Here is a 25,318-nt window from a genome sequence, read left to right on the forward strand (position 1 = left end):
GTTATAGCTCACAGTTCTGAGACAGGGAGAGGAATTGGAGCACTGAGCTCCTCAGGACACATACAGTCTACTGTTAATAACTGAAATTCAAAGAGAAGCTTCAGACTACTAGGTTTGGGCTTACCCAGATATCAGTGCTGGAGAGTCAATGAAGATGGGGTGTTCTTTTCTTCAAATAACTGGAATTCCAAATGAACAGGATAAGATGTGGACAAGAATCTCTTTCCTAATTTTTACTTTCTCTGTCCTAATCCGTGATTCTGGTAGGTACTTTTAAATCTTTTATCAGTTCAAAATTTTCAACCAAGATATTTATTAACACAATACATATTTCTAAACATCATTTGAGTTATAGGGATTTTGTGGAATTAGTTGTGCAGAATTTGAGGAAATGTTCATTTTATGTTTTGCTGAGAAATATTCAAATGTGTTCATGTGAAATACGTTTTACAACTCAATGAAGACATTGTCTTTGCATCTGGGCACATCTTGGATATCTTGTTAAGGAAGGGATATTGAAGCTACCACAGATTGACAAGAATGAGTCCAGGGATGAAGATTCAGCATTAAGGAGACTTGAAATATTTCCAGTATTAAGCTAGGATAAATAAAATGCAAGTTTATATATATAGTGAAGTTTCAATGGAAAATATCAGATTTTCAAATACTCTGGAACCAATGATAAGAGAATGACTAATTGAGACCTTAGTGATTGGGGTCAGAGTTTACAGAAAGTGGAATTTGCACAGAGGTCTTTGTTTTGTGCTTTTGGATGCTTTGCTTCCAGGCGCGGTTAAAGGTGAAGACTGTTCTTTGTTTTAAAGCGAAGTTGGATAAATATCTGAGCAACAATGACGGATCTTGTCAGGAAAATAGGGTAGTGGGGCCAGTTTGAGAATATTTTACCAAGCAACAGCGACTACAACGGCCGTGTCTCCCTGTCTTTGAAAATTCCTTCGTTCAGTCGATTTAATTTTCTTACAAAAAGTGCAAGCGAATTGTACAAAAACGAACCCTTCCTATTTCTCAATATATTAATTTGTTTAGTGAGTGAAAATCCCCAGAGCTGAGCAATAGCTTCCTTATTTGTTGAGTTTAAGATGGTTAGTTCAATGTGCAGTTTGGTTTGAGGGAAGGCTCTAGCTGTGTGGGGTAGGCAGTGTCGATTTACCGCAGTCCGTCTGATCCTGCCATTGGACACACAGGGTTTGGCACTCAGAGCTCGTTGGTGAATTCCCCGTGGATCCGAAGGATGTTAGCAGGCGGGTCTTGCTGTATTTGAGGATGTTGAGATGGAGGTGGGCAGTGGCTGATTGAACAGATTGCTGTGGAGTGAGGGAGGGAGTGAAAGGGCGGAAGGACAGCAAGGATGGTGGGTTTTTGTATCAGTGAGGGAGGTGGGGGTGTGATTTGTAAGGACAGGGGGTCAAGCGAGGACAGTAAAGACGGTTCCAGTTATAATACACTTTATCGTATTCAACAGCCAAGAAGGTGAAAGTATTTTTTTTTGTACATTCACGGACATGATGTCACTAGCCAGTCCAGTATTTGTTGACCAGAAGTAAGTTAAGAGTCCATCACATTGCCCTGAAACTGGGGTCACATTGTAAACTAGCCTCGATAAAGACGGCGGATTTTCTTATGAGTAAGGCAGATGAGTTTTTCCTGACAATCAGCAGTTGTTTCATGGTCATCATTAGATTGTTAGTGCCAATTTTCTTTTTAATTAAATTCAGATTCCACCATCATAGGATTTGAACACAGGTCCTCAGAACATTGCCTGGGTCTTTAGATTAGTAGTAGACTAATAATACCAGTAAGGTATCACCTCCCCTCAGTGTTTGTGTGTGTGTGTGTGAGAGAGAGAGAGAGAGAGACTGTGTATGATTATGCATCTGTTTGTATGTGTAAGTGTGTGACAGAATTTGTATGTGAGAGTATTGGTTTATGTGGAGGGAGATGTGCATTTGTGAGTGTGTGAATTTGTGTATGTCTGTGTCAGTGAGTAAGGGAGTGTGTGTATGTGTGTGAGGGTGTGTGAGTATACTTGTGAGGGTTAGTGTGTGACAATGTTAGGGTGTATGAGAGTGTGTGTGTGTGTGAAGGTTTGTATGTGTGAGGCGGTGTGTGTAAAGGTTTGTCTGTGAGTGAGAGTTTTTGTTGTGTGTGTGTGAGCAAGAGTGTTTGAAGATAGAACATTACAGCACAGTACAAGCCCTTCGACCCTCAATGGTTTCACAGGTTGGCACAACAATCTGAAGCCCATCTATCCTACACTATTCCATTAGCATCTGCATGTTTATCCAATGACCATTTAAATGCCCTTAAAGTTGGCAAGTCTACAACTGTTGCAGGCAGGGCAATCCACACCCTTACTACTCCCTGAGTAAATAAACTACCTCTGACATCTGTCCTATATCTATCATCCCTCAATTTAAAGCTATGTCCCCTTGTGCTCGCCATCATCATCTGAGGAAAAAGGCTCTCACTGTCCATCCTACCTAATCCTGTGATCATCTTGTATGTTTCCGTTAAGTAATTTCTCAACCCCTCTAATGAAAACAGTCTCAAGTCCCTCAGCCTTTCCCCATAAGACCTTCCCTCCAAACCAGGCAACATCCTCATAAGTCTCCTCTGAACCCTTTCCAATGCTTCCACATCCTTCCTATAATGTGGTGACCAGAACTGTACACAATATTCCAAATGTGGCCTCACCAGAGTTTTGTACAGCTGCAACATGACCTCATGGCTCCAAAACTCAATCCCTCTTCCAATAAAAGCTAACACACCATACACCATCTTAACAACCCTATCAACCTGGGTGGCAGCTTGCAGGAATCTATGTATATGGGATCTCTCTGCTCATCTACACTATCAAGAGTCTTACCATTAGCCCAGTACTCTGTATTCCTGTTACTCCTTCCAAACTGAATCACCTCTCACTTTTCTGAATTAAAGTCCATTTGCTACCACTCAGCCGAGCTCTGCAGTTTATTTATGTCCTTCTGTAACCTGCAACATCCTTCACCACTATCCTCAACTCTACCAACCTTAGTGCCATCTGCAAATTTACTAACCCATCCTACTATACCCTCATCCAGGTCATTTATAGAAATGACAAACAGCAATGGCTCCAAAACAGATCCTTGCGTTACACCACTGATAACTGAACACCAGGATGAACACTTCCCATCAACCACCACTCTCTGTCTTTTTACAGCTAGCCAATTTCTGATCCAAACCACTAAATCACCGTCAATCCCATGCCTCTGTATTTTCTGCGATAGCCTACCATGGGGAACCTTATCAAACGCTTTACTGAAATCCATATACACCACATCAACCGCTTTACCCACATCCACTGTTTGGTCACCTTCTCAAAGAACTCAATAAGGTTTGTGAGGCACGACCTACCCTTCTCAAAACCGTGTTGACTATCTCTAAACAACTTATTCTTTTCTAGATTATTATAAATCCCATTCCTTATAATCCTTTCCAAAACTTTACCCACAACTGAAGTAAGGCACACAGGTCAATAATTATCAGGGTTGCCTCTATTCCCCTTGACCAAGGGGACAGCATTTGCTATCCTCCAGTCTTCTGACGCTATTCCTGTAGACAATGACGACAGAAAGATCAAAGCTAAAGGCTCTGCAATCTCCTCCATAGCTTCCCAGAGAATCCTAGGATAAATCCCATCCAGCCCAGGGGACTTATCTATTTTCACATTTTCCAGAATTCCTTATGAAATTCAATCCCGTCTAGTCTAATAGCCTATATCTCAGCCTGTTTATATGAGTGTGTGAGTGAGCATGTGTGTGATGATTTGTGTCAGACAGGTATACACTGCTGTTCTGCAGACTCTGACTGGGCAAGTGCTGAGGTTGGGAGTGTGGCAGCTTTGTCCCATATAGGTGCAGTGAGTTTGTTGGGAAAAGGCTTTATAACAAAACCCACAGATACTGGAAATCTGAAATCAGTAAAGCAGAAAGCACTGGAGAAACTCAGCAGGTCTGGCAGCATCTGTGGAGAGATTATGAATAGGAAGGGTTTGGAGGGATATGGGCCGGGTGCTGGCAGGTGGGACTAGATTGGGTTGGGATATCTGGTCGGCATGGATGGGTTGGACTGAAGGGTCTGTTTCCATGCTGTACATCTATATGGCTCTAAGAAGCAAAGTTAACATTTCAAGTCAAGTATGATTTCTTCAGAATATGGGTCTTATGCAGAATCTATACAGACAGACAGTGCTGTCCTCTGTACTGCCCCACTGATTACTGCCATGATGTGGTGATGGGAACCCTGTGGTTTTGCTGGTTGACTCAATTCATTCTTCGTCTGTTCTCCAGTCCTTGTAACAGGAAGAGAAGAGGTTTTACGCATCTCCCCACCAGTTCCTGTTGTGAGTGTGGGTGCGACGGTGGAATTGGTCTGTCACACTCAGTGCCCAAACAGCCAGCCCAACTGGGAGAAGACCATCGACTCTGCTCCTGGGAAAATTACCTTTCACCCATTGAAGGCAGTTCTCCGAATCGACAAAGTGCTGGAGTCGTATGAGAATGACTACAAATGTACCACAAAGTGCAGAGGAAAGTTCTATTCCAAGGATGTTTACTTAGCAGTTTATTGTAAGTGCTAGAATGCTTGGTAAATTGCAGACTGCCAAGATGTTAGTCCCTAAGACAGAAATTAGTCTTAAAAGCAGAAACTGCTGGAGGGACTCAGTAGGCCCAGCAGCCTCTGAGGAGAGAAGGCAGAGTTAAAATATCAAGTCTGAACTGATGCCAAGTAGGAAAAGATGGTATCTAAGCTGAAGAGAGTGGGAAGGGGTGTGGGGAAGTGGACAGATAGATAGAGCTCAGAGAGAGATGAAACGATAGGCAGATGGAAGGAGTGGATAATGGTGAACCAGGGAGAAAGAGAAGCTGCTCCTGGGACCATTACTGGGTGAAGGTGGGCTGGCTGTACTGAAAGGAGTCCCTGTGTTCACAGGGCATGGGGGCTGAGGGGTGGGGAAAGGACATGGAAGGAGCTGCTAAGGCCCTAAAATATTGAACTGGAGATTGATTCCTGAAAGTATATTGGCGTAGCTTGTTACAGGTCCATCCATTGTGTGCCCCCCACTTTACACCCCTACCCCAGATGTTATATCCCCTAACCAAGGGAACAAGCAGGATGGAGCAGAGAGACAGACAGACAGATAAGAACTAAGTGAGGGTCAGAAGGGTAGAGAGCAGAAGCAAAACACTGCAGATGCTGGAAATCTGAAATGAAAATAGAAGACACTCAGCAGCTCTGGCAGTGTCTGTGGGGAGAGAAACAGCATGAATGTTCCAATCAATGGCTTCCTATCATAACCAAAACTAAAAGAGAGGCAGAGAGAAACAAACATTGCAATGGATCTCAGGAACAGAGACAGAGAGGGAAAAAAAGGCAAAACCCCCGCACAGCAATGGACAAAGAAATAGAAAACCGTTTCTACCTGACTGTTGTTAGAATACTGAATGGACTCACAAACTCTTAACTGTCACCTGTCCCTGTGTTTTTGCTGCTGTTTACCTATTATTTACTTATCTATGACACTTAACTCTGTGATCTGCCTGTATTGCTCGCAAGACAAAGCTTTTCACTGTCCCTTGGTACACGTGACAATAAATTCAATTCAATTCAAAAAGGATAAATAGAATGTTTTAATTCACTCATGGGACATGGGCATCGCTGGCAGGGCCCAGCATTTATTGCCCGTCCCTAGTTACCCCTTGAGAAGGTGGGGGTGAGCTGCCTTCTTGAACCTCTACAGTCCATGTGCTGTAGGTAGACCCACAATGCCCCTAGGGAGGGAATTCCAGGATTTTGACTCAGCGACACTGAAGAAACTGTGATATATTTCCAAGTTAGGATGGGAGTGGTTCAGAGGGGAACTTGCAGGAGGCGATATACCTGCTGGCCTTGACCTTCTAGATGGAAGTGGTGGTGGGTTTGGAAGGCGCTGTCTGAGGATCTTTGGTGAATTTCTGCAGTGCATCTTGTAGATGGTACACACTGCTGCTACTGAGTGTCGGTGGTGGAGGGAGGGGATGTTTGTAGATGTGGTGCCAGTCAAGTGGGCTGCTTTGCCCTGGATAGTTCCAAGCTTCTTGAGTGTTGTTGGAGCTGCCCCCATCCAGGCAAGGGGAGAATATTCCATCCCACTCCTGACTTGTGCTTTGTAGATAGTGGACAGGCTTTGTGGAGTCAGGAGGGGAGTTACTTGCTGCAGTATTCCTAGCGTCTAACCTGCTCCTGTAGCCACTCTGTTTATGTGGTGAGTCCAGTTGAGGTTTTGGTGAATGGTAACCCTCAGGATGTTGATAGTGGGGGATTCAGTGATAGTAATGCCATTGGATGACAAGGGCTGATGGTTAGTTTGTCTCTTGTTGGAGATGACCATTGCCTGGCATTTGTGTGGCTCGAATGTTATTTGCCACAAATGAACATGGAGTATTTCAGTCTGTTTCAGATGAGTGGTATTGAGGAAGAGAGACACAAAGTAAGAGAGAGGGTGGAGTGGGTAGCAATTCTAATTAAGAGACAGGTTTGTGGATAAATCTGATGCACTGACGCTTTAATACATCTGTCTTTTTTACAGCATTCCCACAGAATCCCAGCGTAGAACTGACGTCACTTAATCCAGTGGCTGGGCAAACAGTGACCCTCAGATGTTCTGGACAAAATCTTTACCCCTGCCATAAGGTCAAGGTTTATTGGTATCAGAGCCATGAGCTGCTCCCTGACCCTGAGGAGCCAACAGTGACAATGAATGACCACCTGTGTAACACGGTCTCTCATCGAAACTACACAACAACCAGCAAGGACCGAGACCTCACCTTCACCTGTGAGATTCGCCTGGGTCTACCCACAGCTGAATTCCAAAGCAAGAACAGCTCACTGGAGATTCACCTGAACAGTGAGTCTGTCCCAACTGCCCCTTCACTCGGGCCATTTTGAAATTGCAAAGGACTATAAATTATTCATAATGTGTCCAACAGGGAAATAAGAAATTGATCTCACAATTAATTTGACAATGTTACAATATTATATAGAGAGCTTCGAAAGATAATCTGAAAAGTTGAAATAGGAGCAAAGAACATTGGAACAGGAGTCAACCACCCAGCTCTTCAAGCCTGTTCCACTATTCCCTATGATCATGGCTAATCATCTCAGTCAGTTCCCTGTTCCTGCTTTCTCCCCATATCCTTTGGTCCCTTAAGAGCGATATCTAACTCGTTCTTGAAAGTATTCAATGATTTGGCCTCAACCCCTTTCTGTGACAGACAATTCCTCAGGCTCCCCGCTCTCTGGGTGAAGAAATTCCTCCTCATCTCCATCCTAAATGGCCTATTCCATATCCTTAGACTGTGACCCCCCGATTCTGGACTCCCCAGTCACTGGGCACATCCTTTCCGTGTTTACCCTTGTTAGTCCTGTGAGCATGTTCTAAGTTTCAAGTTTTAGGAACAGCAAGGGAGCAGTCACCTCATTAGGGGTCTACTATAGGCCCCCCAATAGCAGCAGGGAGATTGAAGAAAGCATAGGTCGGCAGATTTTGGAAAAGTGTGGACGTAGTAGGGTTGTTGTAATGGGTGACTTTAACTTTCCCAATATTGATTGGAACCTCCTTCGAGCAGGAGATTTGAATGGAGCTGTTTTTGTAAGGTGTGTTCAGGAGGGTTTCCTAACTCAGTACGTTGACAGGCCGACGAGGGGAGAGGCCATTCTAGACTTGGTGCTCGGAAACGATTCGGGGCAGGTAACAGATCTTGTGGTGGGAGAGCATTTTGGTGATAGTGACTTCAACTGCCTCACATTCTACATAGCTATGGAGAAGGAGAGGATTAGGCAAAATGGGGGGATATTTAATTGGGGAAGAGGAAACTATGATGCGATTAGACATGAGTTAGGAAGGATGGACTGGGAGCAATTGTTCCATGGTAAAGGCACTATAGACATGTGGAGACTGTTTAAGGAACAGTTGTTGTGAGTGATGAATAAATATGTCCCTCTGAGACTGGCAAGAAGGGGTAAGATAAAGGAACCTTGGATGACGAGAACGTGGAGCTTACATAAGCTGGAGGAAGCGAGGGTTAAGCTCAGGTCTAGAGGATTACAGGTAGGCAAGGAAGGAGCTCAAAAATGGTCTGAGAGCCAGGAGGGGGCACGAGAAAGGCTTGGCAGAACGGATTAGGGAGAACACAAGGGCATTTTACACTTATGTGAGGAATAAGAGAATGATCAAAGAAAGAGTAGGGCCGATCAGGGATAGCATAGGGAACTCGTGTGAGGAATCTAACGAGGTAGGAGAAGACCTAAATGAGTTTTTTGCTTCTGTCTTTACAAAAGAAATGAACTTTGTAGTGAATGAAACCTTTGAAGAGCAGGTGTGCATGCTGGAATGGATATAGATAGAAGAAGCTGATGTGCTGAAAATTTTGTCAAACATTAAGATTGACAAGTCGCCAGGCCCGGACCAGATTTGTCCTCGGCTGCTTTGGGAAACGAGAAATGCAATTGCTTCACCACTTGCGAAGATCTTTGCATCCTCGTTCTCCACTGGAGTCGTACCTGAGGACTGGAGAGAGGCAAATGTAATTCACCACTTCAAGAAAGGAAATAGGGAAATCCCCAGCAATTACAGACCAGTAAGTCTCACGTCTATCGTCTGCAAGATGTTAGAAAGGATTCTGAGGGATAGGATTTATGACCATCTGGAAGAGCATGGCTTGATTAAATGCAGTCAACACGGCTTTGTGAGGGGCAGGTCATGCATCACAAACCTTATCGAGTTCTTTGAGGATGTGACTAGAAAAGTTGATGAAGTGGATGTGGTGTACATGGACTTCAGCAAGGCATTTGATAAGGTTCCCCATGGTAGGCTCATTCAGAAGGTCAGGAGGAATGGGATACAGGGGAATGTAGCTGTCTGGATACAGAATTGGCTGGCCAACAGAAGACAACGAGTGGTAGTGAAAGGAAAATATTCTGCCTGGAAATCAGTGGTGAGTGGTGTTCCACAGGGCTCTGTCCTTGGGCCTCAACTGTTTGTAATTTTTATTAATGACTTGAATGAGGGGATTGAAGGATGGGTCAGCAAGTTTGCAGACGACACAAAGGTTGGAGGTGTCGTTGACAGTATAGAGGGCTGTTGTAGGCTGCAGTAGGACATTGACAGGATGCAGAGATGGGCTGAGAGGTGGCAGATGGAGTTCAACCTGGATAAATGCGAGGTGATGCATTTTGGAACATCGAATTTGAAAGCTGAGTACAGGATTAAGGATAGGATTCTTGGCAGTGTGGAGGAACAGAGGGATCTTGGTGTGCAGGTACATAGATCCCTTAAAATGGCCACCCAAGTGGACAGGGTTGTTAAGAAATCATATGGTGTTTTTGCTTTCATTAACAGAGGGATTGAGTTTAAGAGTCGTGAGATCTTGTTGCAGCTCTATAAAACTTAAGTTAGACCGCACTTGGAATACTGCGCCCAGTTCTGGTCGCCCTATTATAGGAAAGATGTGGATGCTTTGGAGAGGGTTCAGAGGAGGTTTACCAGGATGCTGCCTGGACTGGAGGGCTTATCTTATGAAGAGAGGTTGACTGAGCTCGGGACTTTTTTCATTGGAGAAGAGGGGACCTAATTGAGGTACACAAGATAATGAGAGGCATAGATAGAGTCGATAGCCAGAGACTATTTCCCAGGGCAGAAATGGCTAACACAAGTGGTCATAGTTTTAAGCTGGTTGGAGGAAAGTATAGAGGGAATCTCAGAGGCGAGTTCTTTACACAGAGAGTTGTGAGAGCATGGAATGCGTTGCCAGCAGCAGTTGTGGAAGCGAGGTCATTGGGGATATTTAAGAGACTGCTGGACATGCATATGGTCACAGACATTTGAGGGTGCATGCATGAGGATCAATGGTCAGCACAACATTGTGGGCTGAAGAGCCTGTTCTGTTCTGTACTGTTCTATGTTCCATGTTCCATGTTCTATGAGACATTTTGCCCCAAAACCTTCATTCTTGTAAACTCCACTACCTACCATCCTAACTGATCTTTATCCATCCCAGGAATCCCTCTGGTGGTGGAGGTGATGAAATGGGAGGTGGATTGTCTAGACCCCAGTCTAGGAACAATGGGCTGAGTGGTCTGCTTCCATGCCATTTGAAAATGTAATCATAGGTCCAGGTTTTTAAGATGATTCGGTAAAGGATTTGCTAAAGGAAGGATAGTCCAGGGGAGAATACAGAGGAATACATGATGTGTTCATGTCTTTGAAAATGTGGGAAATGTTTGTTGCTGAAACATTGAAACTGAGACCCTCTTTAAAAGGGGTCCCTTTATAATGAGACAATTTTATTAATCGGGAATCCCTGTTGTGAAAATTGTTCTTTACAAAGTATCCCTCAGAGTGAGACTCCCTCTTTAAAAGGGGCCAGATTGCTGAAGGATCCCTGATAGTGAGGACATTGAAGGTGCGGTTTATGAGGCTCCCTCCCTTTTCCACGGCCTGCTATTACATATCTCTTCACATTGAGCTACTTTGTAAGCTCTTATTTCTCTTTAATTATTTTAAAACTGTGTCTCTCTGTTGAAATTGTCTCTGTGTTAAATACAGCTGGACTTTACGATGTCTGGATTGAGCCAGTCCAGACGGTGGAACATGCTGGGAGACCTCTGTCTCTGTCCTGTGGTGCGGGAAGTAGCAATGTCCCTACAATCACCTGGAGGAAAGCGGACTCAGGGAGCATGGCCCCTTCCCACTGGAACATCAGCCAGGGAACCAGATATTCAACACTCTACACGGAAAAGCTGGAGGCTGGAGACAGAGGAGTTTATATCTGTGAAATCAGCGATGGTGAAAGCCACACCCAACGTCAGAGCTCAGTAGAAGTTTGGTGTGAGTGCTTCTAACCTTCCAGAAAACACCGTGCGGGCCATTTGGCCCATCATGTCTATGCTGGAGCTGCTCAATTAGTCCCTTTGCCCTGTTCTTTCCTATCACTCCTGCGAAGGTGATCACCTTCAACTATTTCCTCCAATTAGTTTTGTAAGTCTCTGTTGCAAACCATTTCTAAGGTAATGATCCTAATCATTAGAGAGAGAGAGACGTAACGAATGGGGGTTTAACCCATTGGTCACCTCACCTCAGGCGAGGGAGAGGTAGGAACCTTCATGGTAAACTCAGCTGGAGTGGGAACTGAACCCACGCTGTTGGTGTCAATCTGGGGTATTGTATACCAGCCCTCCAGCCAATCCCACCCTCTCCCAACTCAATATTGGTCCCTATAGCACTCTTTGAAAGGGCGTTACATTGCACATATGGTATTAGTCAATACCTTTCACTGGGAAACAAGGATTTTCCTGAAAAGGAGAGAACGCTGGGGGATAGAACCCTGGGAATTGGAATGGGACAAACGTGACCTGTCACACAGTGGAGATATTTCCCTGACAGATGGGTGGCACAGTGGTTAGCACTGCTGCCTCACAGCGCCAGAGACCCGGGTTCAATTCCCGCCTCGGGTGACTGACTGGGTGGAGTTTGCACATTCTCTCTGTGTCTGCATGGGTTTCTTCTGGGTGCTCTGGTTTCCTCCCACAGTCCAAAGATGTGCAGGTCAGGTGAATTGGCTAAATTGCCCGTAGTGTTAGGTGTAGGGGAATGGGTCTGGTTGCGCTTCGGTGGGTCGGTGTGGACTTGTTAGGCCGAAGGGCCTGTTTCCACACTGTAAGTAATCTAATCTAAGATTCCGGGGATAAGAGATTTCCCTTTGCAGCTAGGCCTGTTTACTGACTGCTTCCAAGCACTTCCCTCAAGTTGCCAACTTGGCTTCAGATATCATGGTCAGATCTCCCAAAACCAACTGCCTCACCCAGTGTGAAATATTGTGTTAGGATTCTTTTTATCAACTCACTCACAAGCACTCCATGTTTAGTATACCGCATTTCCATTCACTCATTCATAAAACCGTATTTTTGTAGTACGTTTTACTCTTACAGGATAAACTAAATGAAACATGAGGTAAAAACAATGACTGCAGATGCTGGAAAGCAAATACAGGATTAGTGGTGCTGGAGGAGCACAGCAGTTCAGGCAGCATCCAACGAGCAGCGAAATCGATGTTTCGGGCAAAAGCCCTTCATCAGGAATAAAGGCAGTGAGCCTGAAGCATGAAGAGATAAGCTAGAGGAGGGTGGGGGTGGGGAGAGTGTAACATAGAGTACAATGGGTGAGTGGGGGAGGGGATGAAGGTGATAGGTCAGGGAAGAAAGGGTGGAGTGGATAGGTGGAAAAGGAGATAGGCAGGTCGGACAAGTCCAGACAAGTCATGGGGACAGTGCTGAGCTGGAAGTTTGAAACTAGGATGAGGTGGGGGAAGGGGAAATGAGGAAGCTGTTGAAGTCCACATTGATGCCCTGGGGTTGAAGTGTTCCGAGGCGGAAGATGAGGCGTTCTTCCTCCAGGCGTCTGGTGGTGAGGGAGCGGCGGTGAAGGAGGCCCAGGACCTCCATGTCCTTGGCAGAGTGGGAGGGGGAGTTGAAATGTTGGGCCACGGGGTGGTGTGGTTGATTGGTGCGGGTGTCCTGGAGATGTTCCCTAAAGCGCTCTGCTAGGAGGCATCCAGTCTCCCCAATGTAGAGGAGACCGCATCGGGAGCAACAGATACAATAAATGATATTAGTGGATATGCAGGTAAAACTTTGATGGATGTGGAAGGCTCCTTTGGGGCCTTGGATAGAGGTGAGGGAGGAGGTGTGGGTGCAGGTTTTACAGTTCCTGCGGTGGCAGGGGAAAGTGTCAGAATGGGAGGGTGGGTCGCAGGGGTGTGTGGACCTGACCAGGTAGTCGCGGAGGGAATGGTCTTTGTGGAAGGCGGAAAGGGGTGGGGAGGGAAATATATCCCTGGTAGTGGGGTCTTTTTGGAGGTGGCGGCGGAAATGTCGGCGGATGATTTGGTTTATGCGAAGGTTTGTAGGGTGGAAGGTGAGCACCAAGGGCGCTCTGTCCTTGTTACGGTTGGAGAGGTGGGGTTTGAGGGCAGAGGTGCAGGATGTGGACGAGATGCGTTGGAGGGCATCTTTAACCACGTGGGAAGGGAAATTGCGGTCTCTAAAGAAGGAGGCCATCTGGTGTGTTCTATGGCGGAACTGGTCCTCCTGGGAGCAGATACGGCGGAGGCGGAGAAATTGGGAATACGGGATGGCATTTTTGCAAGAGGTAGGGTGGGAAGAGGTGTAATCCAGGTAGCTGTGGGAGTCGGTGGGTTTGTAAAAAATGTCAGCGTCAAGCCGGTCGTCACTAATGGAGATGGAGAGGTCCAGGAAGGGGAGCGAGGTGTCAGAGATGGTCCAGGTAAATTTAAGGTCAGGGTGGAATGTGTTGGTGAAGTTGATGAATTGCTCAACCTCCTCGCGGGAGCACGAGGTGGCGCCAATGCAGTCATCAATGTAGCGGAGGAAGAGGTGGGGTGTGGTGCTGGTGTAATTACGGAAGATCAACTGCTCTACATAGCCAACAAAGAGACAGGCATAGCTGGGGCTCATACGTGTGTCCATGGCTACGCCTTTGGTCTGGAGGAAGTGGGAGGATTCAAAGGAGAAATTGTTAAGGGTGAGGACCAGTTCGGCCAAATGAATGAGAGTGTCAGTGGAAGGGTACTGTTGGGGATGTCTGGAGAGGAAAAAACGGAGGGCTTGGAGGCCCTGGTCATGGCAGATGGAGGTGTAGAGGAATTGGATATCCATGGTTAAGATGAGGCGTTGGGGGCCAGGGAAACTGAAGTCTTGGAGGAGGTAGAGGGCGTGGGTGGTGTCTCGAACCTGGAGTTCCTGGACTAGGGGGGATAGGACAGTGTCGAGGTAGGTAGAGATGAGTTCAGTGGGGCAGGAACATGCTGAGACAATGGGTCGGCCAGGGTGGTCAGGCTTGTGGATCTTGGGAAGGAGGTAGAACCGGGCAGTGCGGGGTTCCCGGACTATGAGGTTGGAAGCTGTGGATGGGAGATCTCCTGAGGTGATGAGGTTCTGTATGGTCTGGGAGATGATGGTTTGGTGATGGGGGGTGGGGTCATGGTCGAGGGGGCGGTAGGAAGAGGTGTCCTTGAGTTGGTGTTTGGCTTCAGCGGTGTAGAGGCCAGTGCGCCAGACTACCACTGCACCCCCTTTATCCGCTCCCTGCCAACTTATTGCTGTTTCTTTACACCTTTCAATTCTATCAGCCCCATGCTGCAGGCAGTGTGTAGACCTGTCTTTGAATCAAAGGCCACCTCTGAGTAAGTGTTAATACTGTCACCTACTCTGAACAATGTTGATCCCATTATCATGTCTCCATAACTCACACAAAACTATGGAAAGATTAACCTTCTCTCGGGATCTGATTAGGTTGCAGAACATCAAACATTTTCCTCCACTAGTATGTACCTTTAAATATATATTAAATAGGGCCACTACCCCCTTTAAAAATTTTACAATCAAAACAGAGCTTCCGTGAAACTGCATGCATAAATATGTCAGAACTGTCAAACCCAGCAATAGTCAATGAGGTCTCGTGACCCAGCTTGTGGGAGATCAGTTTAATACCCTCTATACTTTTATTTGGTACATGTCCAATTTCTCACTTATTTACATCATATAGGTCTAGTATTTTTATAAATATTACTAACTTTAAAGACAAAAGGACGAACACTTCTTAATTACGCAAGCTCAGACTGGGTAGCCATTCCAAACCCATCAGGAGTAACAACCATTATTTAGAAGGTGTTAAACTATCTCCTGCTTCCCCAAGACTGATGTCATGTAAACCTGTGTACAATAGGTGACACCATGGTGATAAATCTTAATGTATGTAAAAACTATATATAAAAGAGGCCACTGTGAAACTGTACTTTGGATTCCATTGCTGCCTCACACTGTGCTAGTAAGGAGGCTATTTTCACCACTCACCCACCTGGGTCATTATTGAACACAATTCCACACCCAGTCAGATAGCGCTTCCTACTAACCCGTCCAAGATGGTTTTAAAACTGTTTTCCTACATTGAAACAGCAACTACACATCGAAAGTACTTAATTGTTTGTGAAGTGCTTGGGGAACTCCCATCATCATGCAAGGTGCTATACAAATGTAAATTCCAGGAGAAAGTGAGGACTGCAGATGCTGGAGATCAGAGCTGAAAGATGTGTTGCTGGAAAAGTGCAGCAGGTCAGGCAGCGTCAAAGGAGCAGGAGAAGCGACGTTTCGGGCATAAATGTAAATTCTAACTTTCTTCAACAAAAAGACAGTCTCTTCCAGTCTTTTAAAGATTAATCTTCAACGCCTGGAGAGTTGGCAGCTCCAAGTCCATACAGTGACTGAAGATCCATGTTCCTAGTTGGTTATTAAACGAGAAGCAGAATCTGGAGACAGTGAGGGTCAGTGAGTCCACCAGGGTCTAAGGGTGAGACAGAGTTACTGTGAGGTGAGTATACAGGGCCAGAAAGTGGGATTAGATCAGAACCAAAGGATCAATACAGCATAGAATGAGGCCATTTGGCCCATTGTGTCAATGCCAGATCTCCCACCTTCTTCCCATAATCCCACCACATCTCTCTTTCCAGTTAACTGTCTAATTCCTTCCTGAATATCTGTGTCAATGTGTATGATGTGATGACTCTATAAGGGGAGAGGCCATGGAAGGATTGGAACAGGAGGATGCTGGACTGGGAGACCGAGTGGGTCAGTGAGTGCACCGGGAGGGGGGGGGGGCTGGGGGCGAGAGGGAGTTACTGTGAGGGGAGGATACGGGGCCAGCAGTTTTTGGAGGAGCTGACGTGTATTCCCCGATTTTCAGACGGACCTCAGGATGTCTCCATCGAGGGAGGGGGCAGTGCCAGGGAGAGCGAGACGCTGGTGTTAACCTGCCAGGGAGATGCCAACCCCGAAGCCAACATCACGTGGGGGAGGAGAGAGGCCGGGGATGAGCAGCTGCGGTGGAACATCTCCAAGTCCCGGGGAAAGTCGGAGCTGAGAATCGATTCCCTGAGGCGTGATGACCAAGGGCTTTACGAGTGTGTGGTGGAGAATCCACTGGGGACAGTGAGGCTGGAGGCTCGCCTCAATGTGGAATGTGAGTACATTCACTCCGAGGTTAGAAAGAGAGGCTTCATCATTCCAGGGCCCAGAGAGAGAGAGGACAGCACACAGCTAGGGGGCACACACTGTCCTCAGGAAGAGCCTGGAGTGAATCAAATCAGCACATGATCTGGAGTACTGTCAGCAATTTGGGCCCTAATTTAAGGAAAGAGTTTATTTCATTGGAGGCAGTTCAAAGAAAATTCACTGGGATGATCCCTGGGATGGAGGGATTGCCTTATGAGCAAAGGCTAAACAGGTTGGGACTCAGATCACTGGAGTTTAGATTTCAATGAGATTACCTCTCATTTATCTATCAGATTCTTAAGGGGATTGACAGGGTCAATGCTGAGAGGATGTTTCCCCTCATCGGAGAGTCTAGGTTCATAGGGCACAGGCTCAGACCGATTTCAGATTGAGATAAGGAAGAATTTCTTCTGAGGTTTTGTGAGTCTTTGGAACTCCTTGCCATGGAGAGCTATGGGGGCAGAGTCCTTGTGTAGATTTAAGATAGATTCTTAATGAGTTGGAGAATCCAGGGCAGGAAAGTAGACGTGAGGAATGTCGGATCACCGGGAGCCTATTGAATAGGGGAGCAGGCTCGAGGGGCCGAATGGCCGCCTCCTCTTCCTATTCCTTATGGTCTTACAGAAGGAGACCCATAGTGCCTGTTCTGACTCGTTGAAAGAGCTCTCTAGTTAGTGTCTCACTTTCAGCTCATAGAATCCCTACAGTGGAAACAGACCGTTCGGCCCAACCAGTCAATGGCCAAGGAGTGGCAGATAGAGTTTAATTTATATCAAGGTGAGGTGCTGCATTTTGGAAAGGCAAATCAGGGCAGGACTTATACACTTAATGGCAAGGTTCTGGGGAGTATTGCTGAACAAGTTCCTTGAAAGTGGAGTCGCAGGTAGATAGGATAGTGAAGAAGGTGTTTGGTATGCTTTCCTTTATTGGTCAGAGTATTGAGTACAGGAGTTGGGATGTCATGTTGCGACTGTACAGGACATTGGTTGGGCCACTGTTGGAATATTGCGTGCAATTCTGGTCTCCTTCCTATCGGAAAGATGTTGTGAAGCTTGAAATGGTTCAGTAAAGATTTACAAGGATGTTGCCAGGGTTGGAGGGTTTGAGCTACAGGGAGAGGCTGAACAGGCTGGGGCTGTTTTCCCTGGAGCATCGGAGGGTGAGGGGTGACCTTCTAGGGGTGTTTAAAATCATGAGGGGCATGGATAGGGTAAATACACAAGGTCTTTTCCCTGGGGTCGAGGAGTCCAGAACTAGAGGGCATAGGTTTAGGGTGAGAGGGGAAAGATATAAAAGGGACCAAAGGGGCAACTTTTTCACACAGAGGGTGGTACGTGTATGGAATGAGCTGCCAGAGGAAGTGGTGGAGGCTGGTACAATTGCAGTATTTAAAACGCATCTGGACGGGTATATGAATAGGAAAGATTTAGAGGGATATGGAAAATGTGTCTAGATTAATTTAGGAAACCTGGTCATCACGGGTGAGTTGGACCGAAGGGTCAGTTTCCGCGCTGTACATCTCTGTGACTCTAAGTCCACACCAACTCTCCTAAGAGCATCCCACCAGATTCAGCACCCTACCCTATCCCTGTAACCCTGCATTTAGAGATTAGATTAGATTCCCTACAGTATGAAAACAGGCCATTTAGCCCAACAAGTCCACACTGACCCTCCAAAAAGAGTAACCCACCCAGACCCATTCCCCTATCCAATTAACATGGTTGATCCACCCCTCAACATTACAGGTAATTTAGTGTGGCCAATGCACCCTAACCTACACATCCCTCAACATTACAGGTAATTTAGCGTGGCCAATCCACCCTAACCTACACATCCCTGGACATTACAGGTAATTTAGCGTGGCCAATCCACCCTAACCTACACATCCCTCAACATTACAGGTAATTTAGCATGGCCAATCCACCCTAACCTACACACCCCTGAACATTACAGGTAATTTAGCATGGCCAATCCACCCTAACCTACACATCCCTCAACATTACAGGTAATTTAGCATGGCCAATCCACCCTAACCTACACACCCCTGAACATTACAGGTAATTTAGCATGGCCAATCCACCCTAACCTACACATCCCTGAACATTATGGGTAATTTAGCGTGGCCAATCCACCCTAACCTACACATCCCTGAACATTATGGGTAATTTAGCATGACCAATCCACCCTAACCTTGGACTGTGGGATGAAATCAGAGAACTCAGAGCAAACTTACACAGACTCGGGGAGAATGTGCAAACTCCACACAGAGAGTCGCCCAAGGGTGGAATTGAACCCAGATCCCTGGTGGTGTGAGGGAGCAGATGCTAACCACTGAGCCACGGCACTGCCTCATGAAACTCTTGCCTCAATTCCTTTTGAAAATTATGATTGAATCTGCTTCCAGCCACCTCTCAGGCAGTCTGTTCCCGACTGCAACAATTCGCTGCATAAAAGCAGTCTCCCCATCTCCCATTCTGGTTCCTTTCCTGATCCCCCTGGAATGGTGTCCCTTGGATATCAACCCTCATGGCTCTGGAACAGTTCCTCATTATTTACTGATTTTTTAACCCAGGATCATGAATGTCTCCTTTACCTTCTTCACTGATGAACTTGCAGAGCAATCCCAGCATTTCTTGTTTCCAACAGTAGATGGGGCTGTTCTTCACTAGATGCTAATGGCTGAATGAGCAGAAGCTTCCGGAAGCTCAGACGACAGCATCAGGGCATGGAGTGGATGTCTTGGAATGGGGAGGAGTGGATCTAGAATGAATGAGGATGTGCTGCGGATTTCATAGAATCATGGAATCCCTACTGCGAGGAGGAATTTCTTCTCTCAGAGATTTGTGAGTCTTTGGAACCCCTTACCCAGAGAGCTGGGGGCAGAGTCCTTTTGTATATGTAAGGCTGAGATCGATTCTTGATCAATCAGGGATAGAGGGTTATGGGGAGAGGGCAGGAAAGTGGATGTGAGGAATGTCAGATCAGCCATGATCCTATTGAATGGTGGAATGAGCCCAAGGGGCTGAATGGCCTCCTCAGCCCATAATACCCATTCTGGCTCTTTGAAAGAGCTATCCAGTTAGTGTCTCACCGATTGTTAAAGTTCACTTCAGAATGTAACTTTAAGAAAGTTCTGGGATTTTTGTATGAAAGAACTAAAACAAACATGCCCATTCTAAAAGATGAGAGACTTAACAAAAAATCCAGGTCTTTTTCAATATATAATTTCAGTTACATCGCACTGTAAACTTTTGCTATAAATTCTGTGTCCTATGATCTAATGCTCCACAACCACCTGATGAAGGAGCAGCGCTCTGAAAGCTAGTGTTTCCAAATAAACCTGTTGGACTATAACCTGGTGTTGTGTGATTTTTAACTTTGTCCACCCCAGTCCAACACCGGCATCTCCAAATCAAGATTAAACCTTTGCCCGTCTCTAAGTGAAGGTTAATTATGTCCCTCAGACTCATTGGCCTGTAGTTTCCTGGTTTGTTCCTACCACCTGTTTTGAATAATGTTCTCACATTAGCTGTCCTCCAGTCTTCTGGCACACCTCCTGTGATGGGGAGATGCCATTGGTGTTGGACTGGGATGGACAAAGTTAAAAATCCCCCAACATCAGGTTATAGTCCAACAGGTTTATTTGGAAGCACTGGCTTTTGGAATGCCACTCCTTCATCAGATAGCTCTGGGACAGAATCATAAGACACAAAAAATTTATAGCAAAAGATTACAGTGTCATGCAACTGTAACGATTTATTAAACAAACCAAGATTGCTGTTAAGTTTTTCATCTTTTAGAACGGGTTGCAGGTTTTGGTTCATTAATATGTAAATCCCAGAACTTCTTTTAAGTCACATCCTTGAGATAACTTAATGTTTTATAAACAAAAAGGTGCCATCTCAGCTCAGACAATGTATTAAAGGTGTGAGGTTAGAGTCTGTCTGTATATTAATCTTGAGTCAGACTGGTTCTGTTTCCAAAGTAGAATATAAAATGTCACATGGATTGACTGCCTGTAGTTTGTGAGCTTTTTGAGCAAAATAGAATGTATCTCCAAATACAATTCTGCAAATGCAAATTCACCTCATAGACTTATAGGTGTGTGTGTGCATAAGAGAGAGAGAAAGAGAGAGTGCGTGCATGTGAGTATGACTGCATGTGTGCGTGCTTGGTAGTGTGTGTATATGAGAGAGATGGAGTATACGCCTGTGAGAGTCTGTGTGTGTGCGGATGAGTGTGGGGTGTGTGTGTATGAGTGAGAGTATGTGTGTGTTTGTGAGAGAGTGTATAGTGCAGTGGGGTCACCTTTACTGTGACATGAACCCAAGTTCCCAGTTGAGGTCATCCCCATGGGTACCGAACTTGGCTATCAGCCTCTCTGCGTTGTTGTATATCTCAAAGTCTGCCTTGGAGGATGGTCACCTGAAGATCCAAGGCCGAATGTCCCTGACTGCTGTGTCCCTCACCTCTTGTGGCCAGAGTGAAATGAACAATTAATGTCAGGCCCCCTGCAATCTCCTCCCATCTCATCTGGGCCTGGTGATTTCTCCACTCTCCAACCTGCTCAAACAGCTCATCACTCCTTCCTCTCAATTCAACTAATTCCTTCAAGTATTATCAGTCATGGAAAGGCTGAGGTTGGTCTCTTTGGAGCAGGAGATTTATCTGGGGTATATGAAATTATAATCTACCTGGTGGATGTGGTGAAATGTAAGGGGTCACCCAACTACGAAAGAAATGGGGAGGATTGTTATTCTCTGAGGGGAGTGAATGTGTGGAACTCTTTACCAGAGAAGGCAGTTGAAGCTGTGTTTTTAAGTATATTCAAGGCTGAGATAAACAGATTTTTATTCAGTAAGGGGGGAATTGAGGGTTGTAGGGAAAAGGCAGGAATGTGGAGTTGAGGATTATCAGATCAGGAATGATCTCATTGAATGGTGGAGAAGACTGGATGGGCTGAATGGCCTACCTCACACACATTATGAAGGCACTGATTTCTGGGGAACTCACTGGCTGAAAGGGTGCTCAATGTAGAAATCCCTCAATCAGTACTTAAACAAATCACAGAATCCCTCCAGTATGGAGGTGGGCCATTCAGCCAACACTAAGCCTCCAAACCCACTCCCCTCCCCTATCCCTGTACCCTACAGCCAATCCACCCTATCCTGCACATTTTTGGACTGTGTGAGGAAACCCAGGAGGGAGTGGGGGGGGTGCAAATTCCACACACAGTTGCCCGAGGCTGGGATTGAACCTGGGTCCCTGAGGCAGCAGTGCTAACTGCTGAGCCACCGGGCCTGCATAGCTGTATCTACACCCAAAGCCCTGTAACCATCAGCACCAAGAACAGGAAAGTGGGATTAGATTGGAATCAAACAATTGATTCAGTGTAGAATGAGGCCACTTGGCCCATTCATGTCAATGACAGATCTCCAAGTGAACACCATTCTCCCACCTTCTTCCCATAATCCCACCACATCTCTCTTTCCAGTTAACTGTCTAATTCCTTCCTGAATATCTGTGTCAATGTGTATGATGTGATGACTCCATAAGGGGAGAGGCCATGGAAGGATTGGAACAGGAGGATGCTGGACTGGGAGACCGAGTGGGTCAGTGAGTGCACCGGGGGGGGGGCAGGAGGGAGTTACTGTGAGGGGAGGATACGGGGCCAGCAGTTTTTGGAGGAGCTGACGTGTGCTCCCCGATTTCCAGACAGACCTCGGGATGTCTCCATCGATGGAGGGGGCAGTGCCAGGGAGAGCGAGACGCTGGTGTTAACCTGCCAGGGAGATGCCAACCCCGAAGCCAACATCACATGGGGGAGGAGAGAGGCCGGGGATGAGCAGCTGCGGTGGAACATCTCCAAGTCCCGGGGAAAGTCGGAGCTGAGAATCGATTCCCTGAGGCGTGATGACCAAGGGCTTTACGAGTGTGTGGTGGAGAATCCACTGGGGACAGTGAGGCTGGAGGCTCAGCTCAATGTGGAATGTGAGTACATTCACTCCGAGGTTAGAAAGAGAGGCTTCATCATTCCAGGGCCCAGAGAGAGAGAGGACAGCACACAGCTAGAGGGCACACACTGTCCTCAGGAAGAGCCTGGAGTGAATCAAATCAGCGCAGGAGGAGGCTGTTCAGCCCATCTTGTCTGTTCTGGCTCCTTCAAAAGAGCAAAACCATTCGTCCCACTCCCTCTGCTCTTCCCCAGAACCCTTAAAAGTTCCTTCTCTTTTTGAGTGTTTATACAATTTGTTTTTGCATGTTATTCTGGTGAGACATAGAAACAGAGACAATAGGAGCAGTTGTGGCCTTTCAGCCCTTATCGCTTCACTTTTCTACACAGTCTCTAAAGGTCATGCATAACCTCTTTCACTTTGTTTTTTTGTTTTTTTCACAAATACCCTCTTCATAAACAAATCTTTATGGTCACAAACACAGTTGGGTTCTATGCAGTAGCATATCAAGGAAATGAACATTGGAGTTTGACTCTATCCAAACAAACCAAAGGTATCTCTCCCTTGAACCAGACTATACTGACCTGTACTGGGGGCATCAAGAGGGTCTTATCACTGAACAGACCCCCATTTAACTTTTTCAACTTTGTTTCTTTTACTACTTGTACCTAAGAAGGCACAGTGTGTGGCAACATTATACACTTTTCACTGTGCTCCTGTACCCCTGTGCTCCTCTACACCTGTACCCCTGTGTGCCTGTGCTCCTATATCCCTGTACCCCATGTACGCCTGTACCCCATGTACGCCTGTACCCCATGTACGCCTGTACCCCATGTACGCCTGTACCCCTGTGCGCCTGTAGCCCTGTGCCCCTGTGCTCCTGTATCCCTGTGCTTGAGTACACATAAGAATAAAAGCTAAATCTGAATCAATGCGACCATGGCTGATCCATGAGCCTAGGTGAAGTGAAGCTGCAGACTCAGGTTTTGTGTATTATTTCCAAATTGCCTCTTTCAAGACAGCCAATAATAATCCAAGGGTGGATGAGATCTTGTGTAATAAAGTCAGCTTGTTTCACAGAGACTTTTCAGGTTAACAAAGTGGTTAATGATAAATGGATATGCAGGCAGGATTTTAGAACCTTTCCTCACCAAGGGGAGATGCAAGTTTATTGGGAAGATGCAGAAATGTGGAGTTGTGGTTAAAATCCAATCAGCCATGATCTTATTGAATGGGCGAGCAGGATCAAAGGGCTGAGAGGTGGCACAGTGGCTCAGTGGTTAGCACTGCTGCCTCATAGCACCATCTCTCAGGTTAGATTCCAGCCTCCGGCGACTGTCTGTGTGGAGTTTGCACATTCTCCCCGTATCTGCGTGGGTTTCCTCCAGGTGCTCCGGTTTTCTCTCTCAATCCAAAAATGTGCAGATTAGGGTGAATTGGCCATACTAAATTGCCCACAGTGTTCAGGGATGTGTAGATTAGGTGCATCATTTAGGGGAAGTGCAGTGCAATAGGGTAGGGGAATGGGTTGGTGTGAACTTGGGCCAAGTGGCTTGTTTCCACACTGTAGGGGTTATATGATACTCTTGTTTGTTGGTGAGTCTGTGACATAGGGGCTGACAGAGGGTGGGAGAACATTTCCAATTTAAACACTTGGGGAAACAATGCAATTACGTAAACGATTATATTGCACGGTGGCTCAGTGATTATCACTACGGCCTGACAGTGCCAGGGACCCGGGTTCAATTCCAGCCTCATTGTGGAGTTTGCACATTCTCCCCGTGTCTGTGTGGGTTTCCTCTGGGTGCTCCAGTTTCCTCCCGCAGTCCAAAGATGTGCAGGTCAGGTGGATTAGCTGTGGGAAATGTAAAATAGGGGGGTTAGGTCTGGGTGGACTGCCATTTGAAAGGGTCAGTGTGGACTTGATGGGCCAAATGCCCTCTTTCTGCTCTGTAGGGATTCTATGGATACACTGGATCTCAATGTCAGTAGGGGTTACAGAGAGAAGAAAGAACAGAGAGAGAGAGAGAGAGAGATTTGGAAAGTTCCCTCAAGAGCTGACCACATAAGAGAAAAAGTAAAAAGTGGATGGAGAGAACTTGCATTTTGATAGCACCCATTACAACCTTAGGCCACCCCAAACTGTTTTGCAGTCAACACAATCCTTCAAAAAGTGTGGTTTGCTCATGTAATCGCTGGAGGTAACAGATTGATTGTTCCAATGCACTTCAGATTCAGAAATACAGTGGAAATTTGAAATAAAGATTGGAAAAGCTTCGCAGTCAGACAGTACCTGTAGACAGGGAAATACAGTTCATGGTTCAGGTGAATGGCCACTCCTTTGGTGAGTGAGATGTGAAGAGTTTCTCCAGTTACACTTTGGCATTTGGTAAATTAATTCTTTCTGTTTTGTAGTTCCAGTGAAGCCTGACCTGGAAGATATAATTCTCGGTCTCTGTGTCCCTCTGGTGAGCTTGCTGGGGATTGGAGTTCTGATTTATTTAATTCGCAAACGGCTCTTCAAAGACCTCACACAAGGGAAATCTTCAATGTCAGAGGACAGGTCTTCAAATGTCCCACCCAGTGCCCCCATGCAGTCAAGTCCTTGCTGAAGTGTTTGCACTGTGGCCCCCTAGTTGGGTTAGACAACTATGGTGAAAATAATTCACTTCAATCACAAAATGCTGAAAAATAATCATTGAGCCATTGAAATACCACGCTGAAACATTCGAAAGGACCAGTGTGTTGTAAAGGTTCTAACTTCTGCAGCAGCACTATTTCAGTGATGTACACTGGCTCCCAGTCTATCATGATATTAATGTTAAAAACCTGCATCTTTGTTTTTCAATTGTTGCATGGCCTATCCCTTTTCTGAAACTATTTTCTGTTTTATTACCCTCTGAGATTCTAACCCCCAAACCCCTTCCCAATCCTGGCCTCATGCATATTCCTGGTTTTAATTGCTGCAATCCTGGTGCTGTGCACTGAGCTGTTAAACTATTAGGTCTGGAATTCCATCCCTTAACCTTTCACCTCTCTCCCTCTCCCTCTCCCCCTCTCTCTCTTTTCCTTTAAGATGCTCCAGAATACCTCAGTCATTGACTGAGCTCCTGGTAACCTGTCCTAATATCACCTGATGTGGCTCAATATGTTGTATAATGCTCCCTGTAAATCATCTTGGGATGGTTTGCTGCATTAAA

At 46.0% G+C, this 25,318-nt stretch overlaps 1 protein-coding gene across 2 annotated transcripts; it reads left to right on the plus strand.

The window, feature by feature from the left end:
• Positions 1 to 25,318, plus strand: LOC140494788 (vascular cell adhesion protein 1-like). 2 transcript variants are annotated; one of them, XM_072594384.1, is made up of 7 exons: positions 1 to 263; positions 4,350 to 4,628; positions 6,629 to 6,946; positions 10,646 to 10,927; positions 15,857 to 16,132; positions 21,880 to 22,155; positions 24,534 to 25,318. In XM_072594384.1, exons 1-7 carry the CDS (start codon positions 149 to 151, stop codon positions 24,728 to 24,730), a joined length of 1,743 nt encoding a protein of 580 aa, XP_072450485.1. In that variant the 5' UTR covers positions 1 to 148; the 3' UTR covers positions 24,731 to 25,318. The 2 variants fall into 2 exon arrangements, with proteins under 2 accessions (XP_072450485.1, XP_072450486.1); XM_072594385.1 differs by lacking the exon at positions 4,350 to 4,628.

This window comes from Chiloscyllium punctatum, chromosome 24, assembly GCF_047496795.1.
Source record: "Chiloscyllium punctatum isolate Juve2018m chromosome 24, sChiPun1.3, whole genome shotgun sequence".
Classification (NCBI taxonomy): Eukaryota; Metazoa; Chordata; class Chondrichthyes; order Orectolobiformes; family Hemiscylliidae; genus Chiloscyllium; species Chiloscyllium punctatum.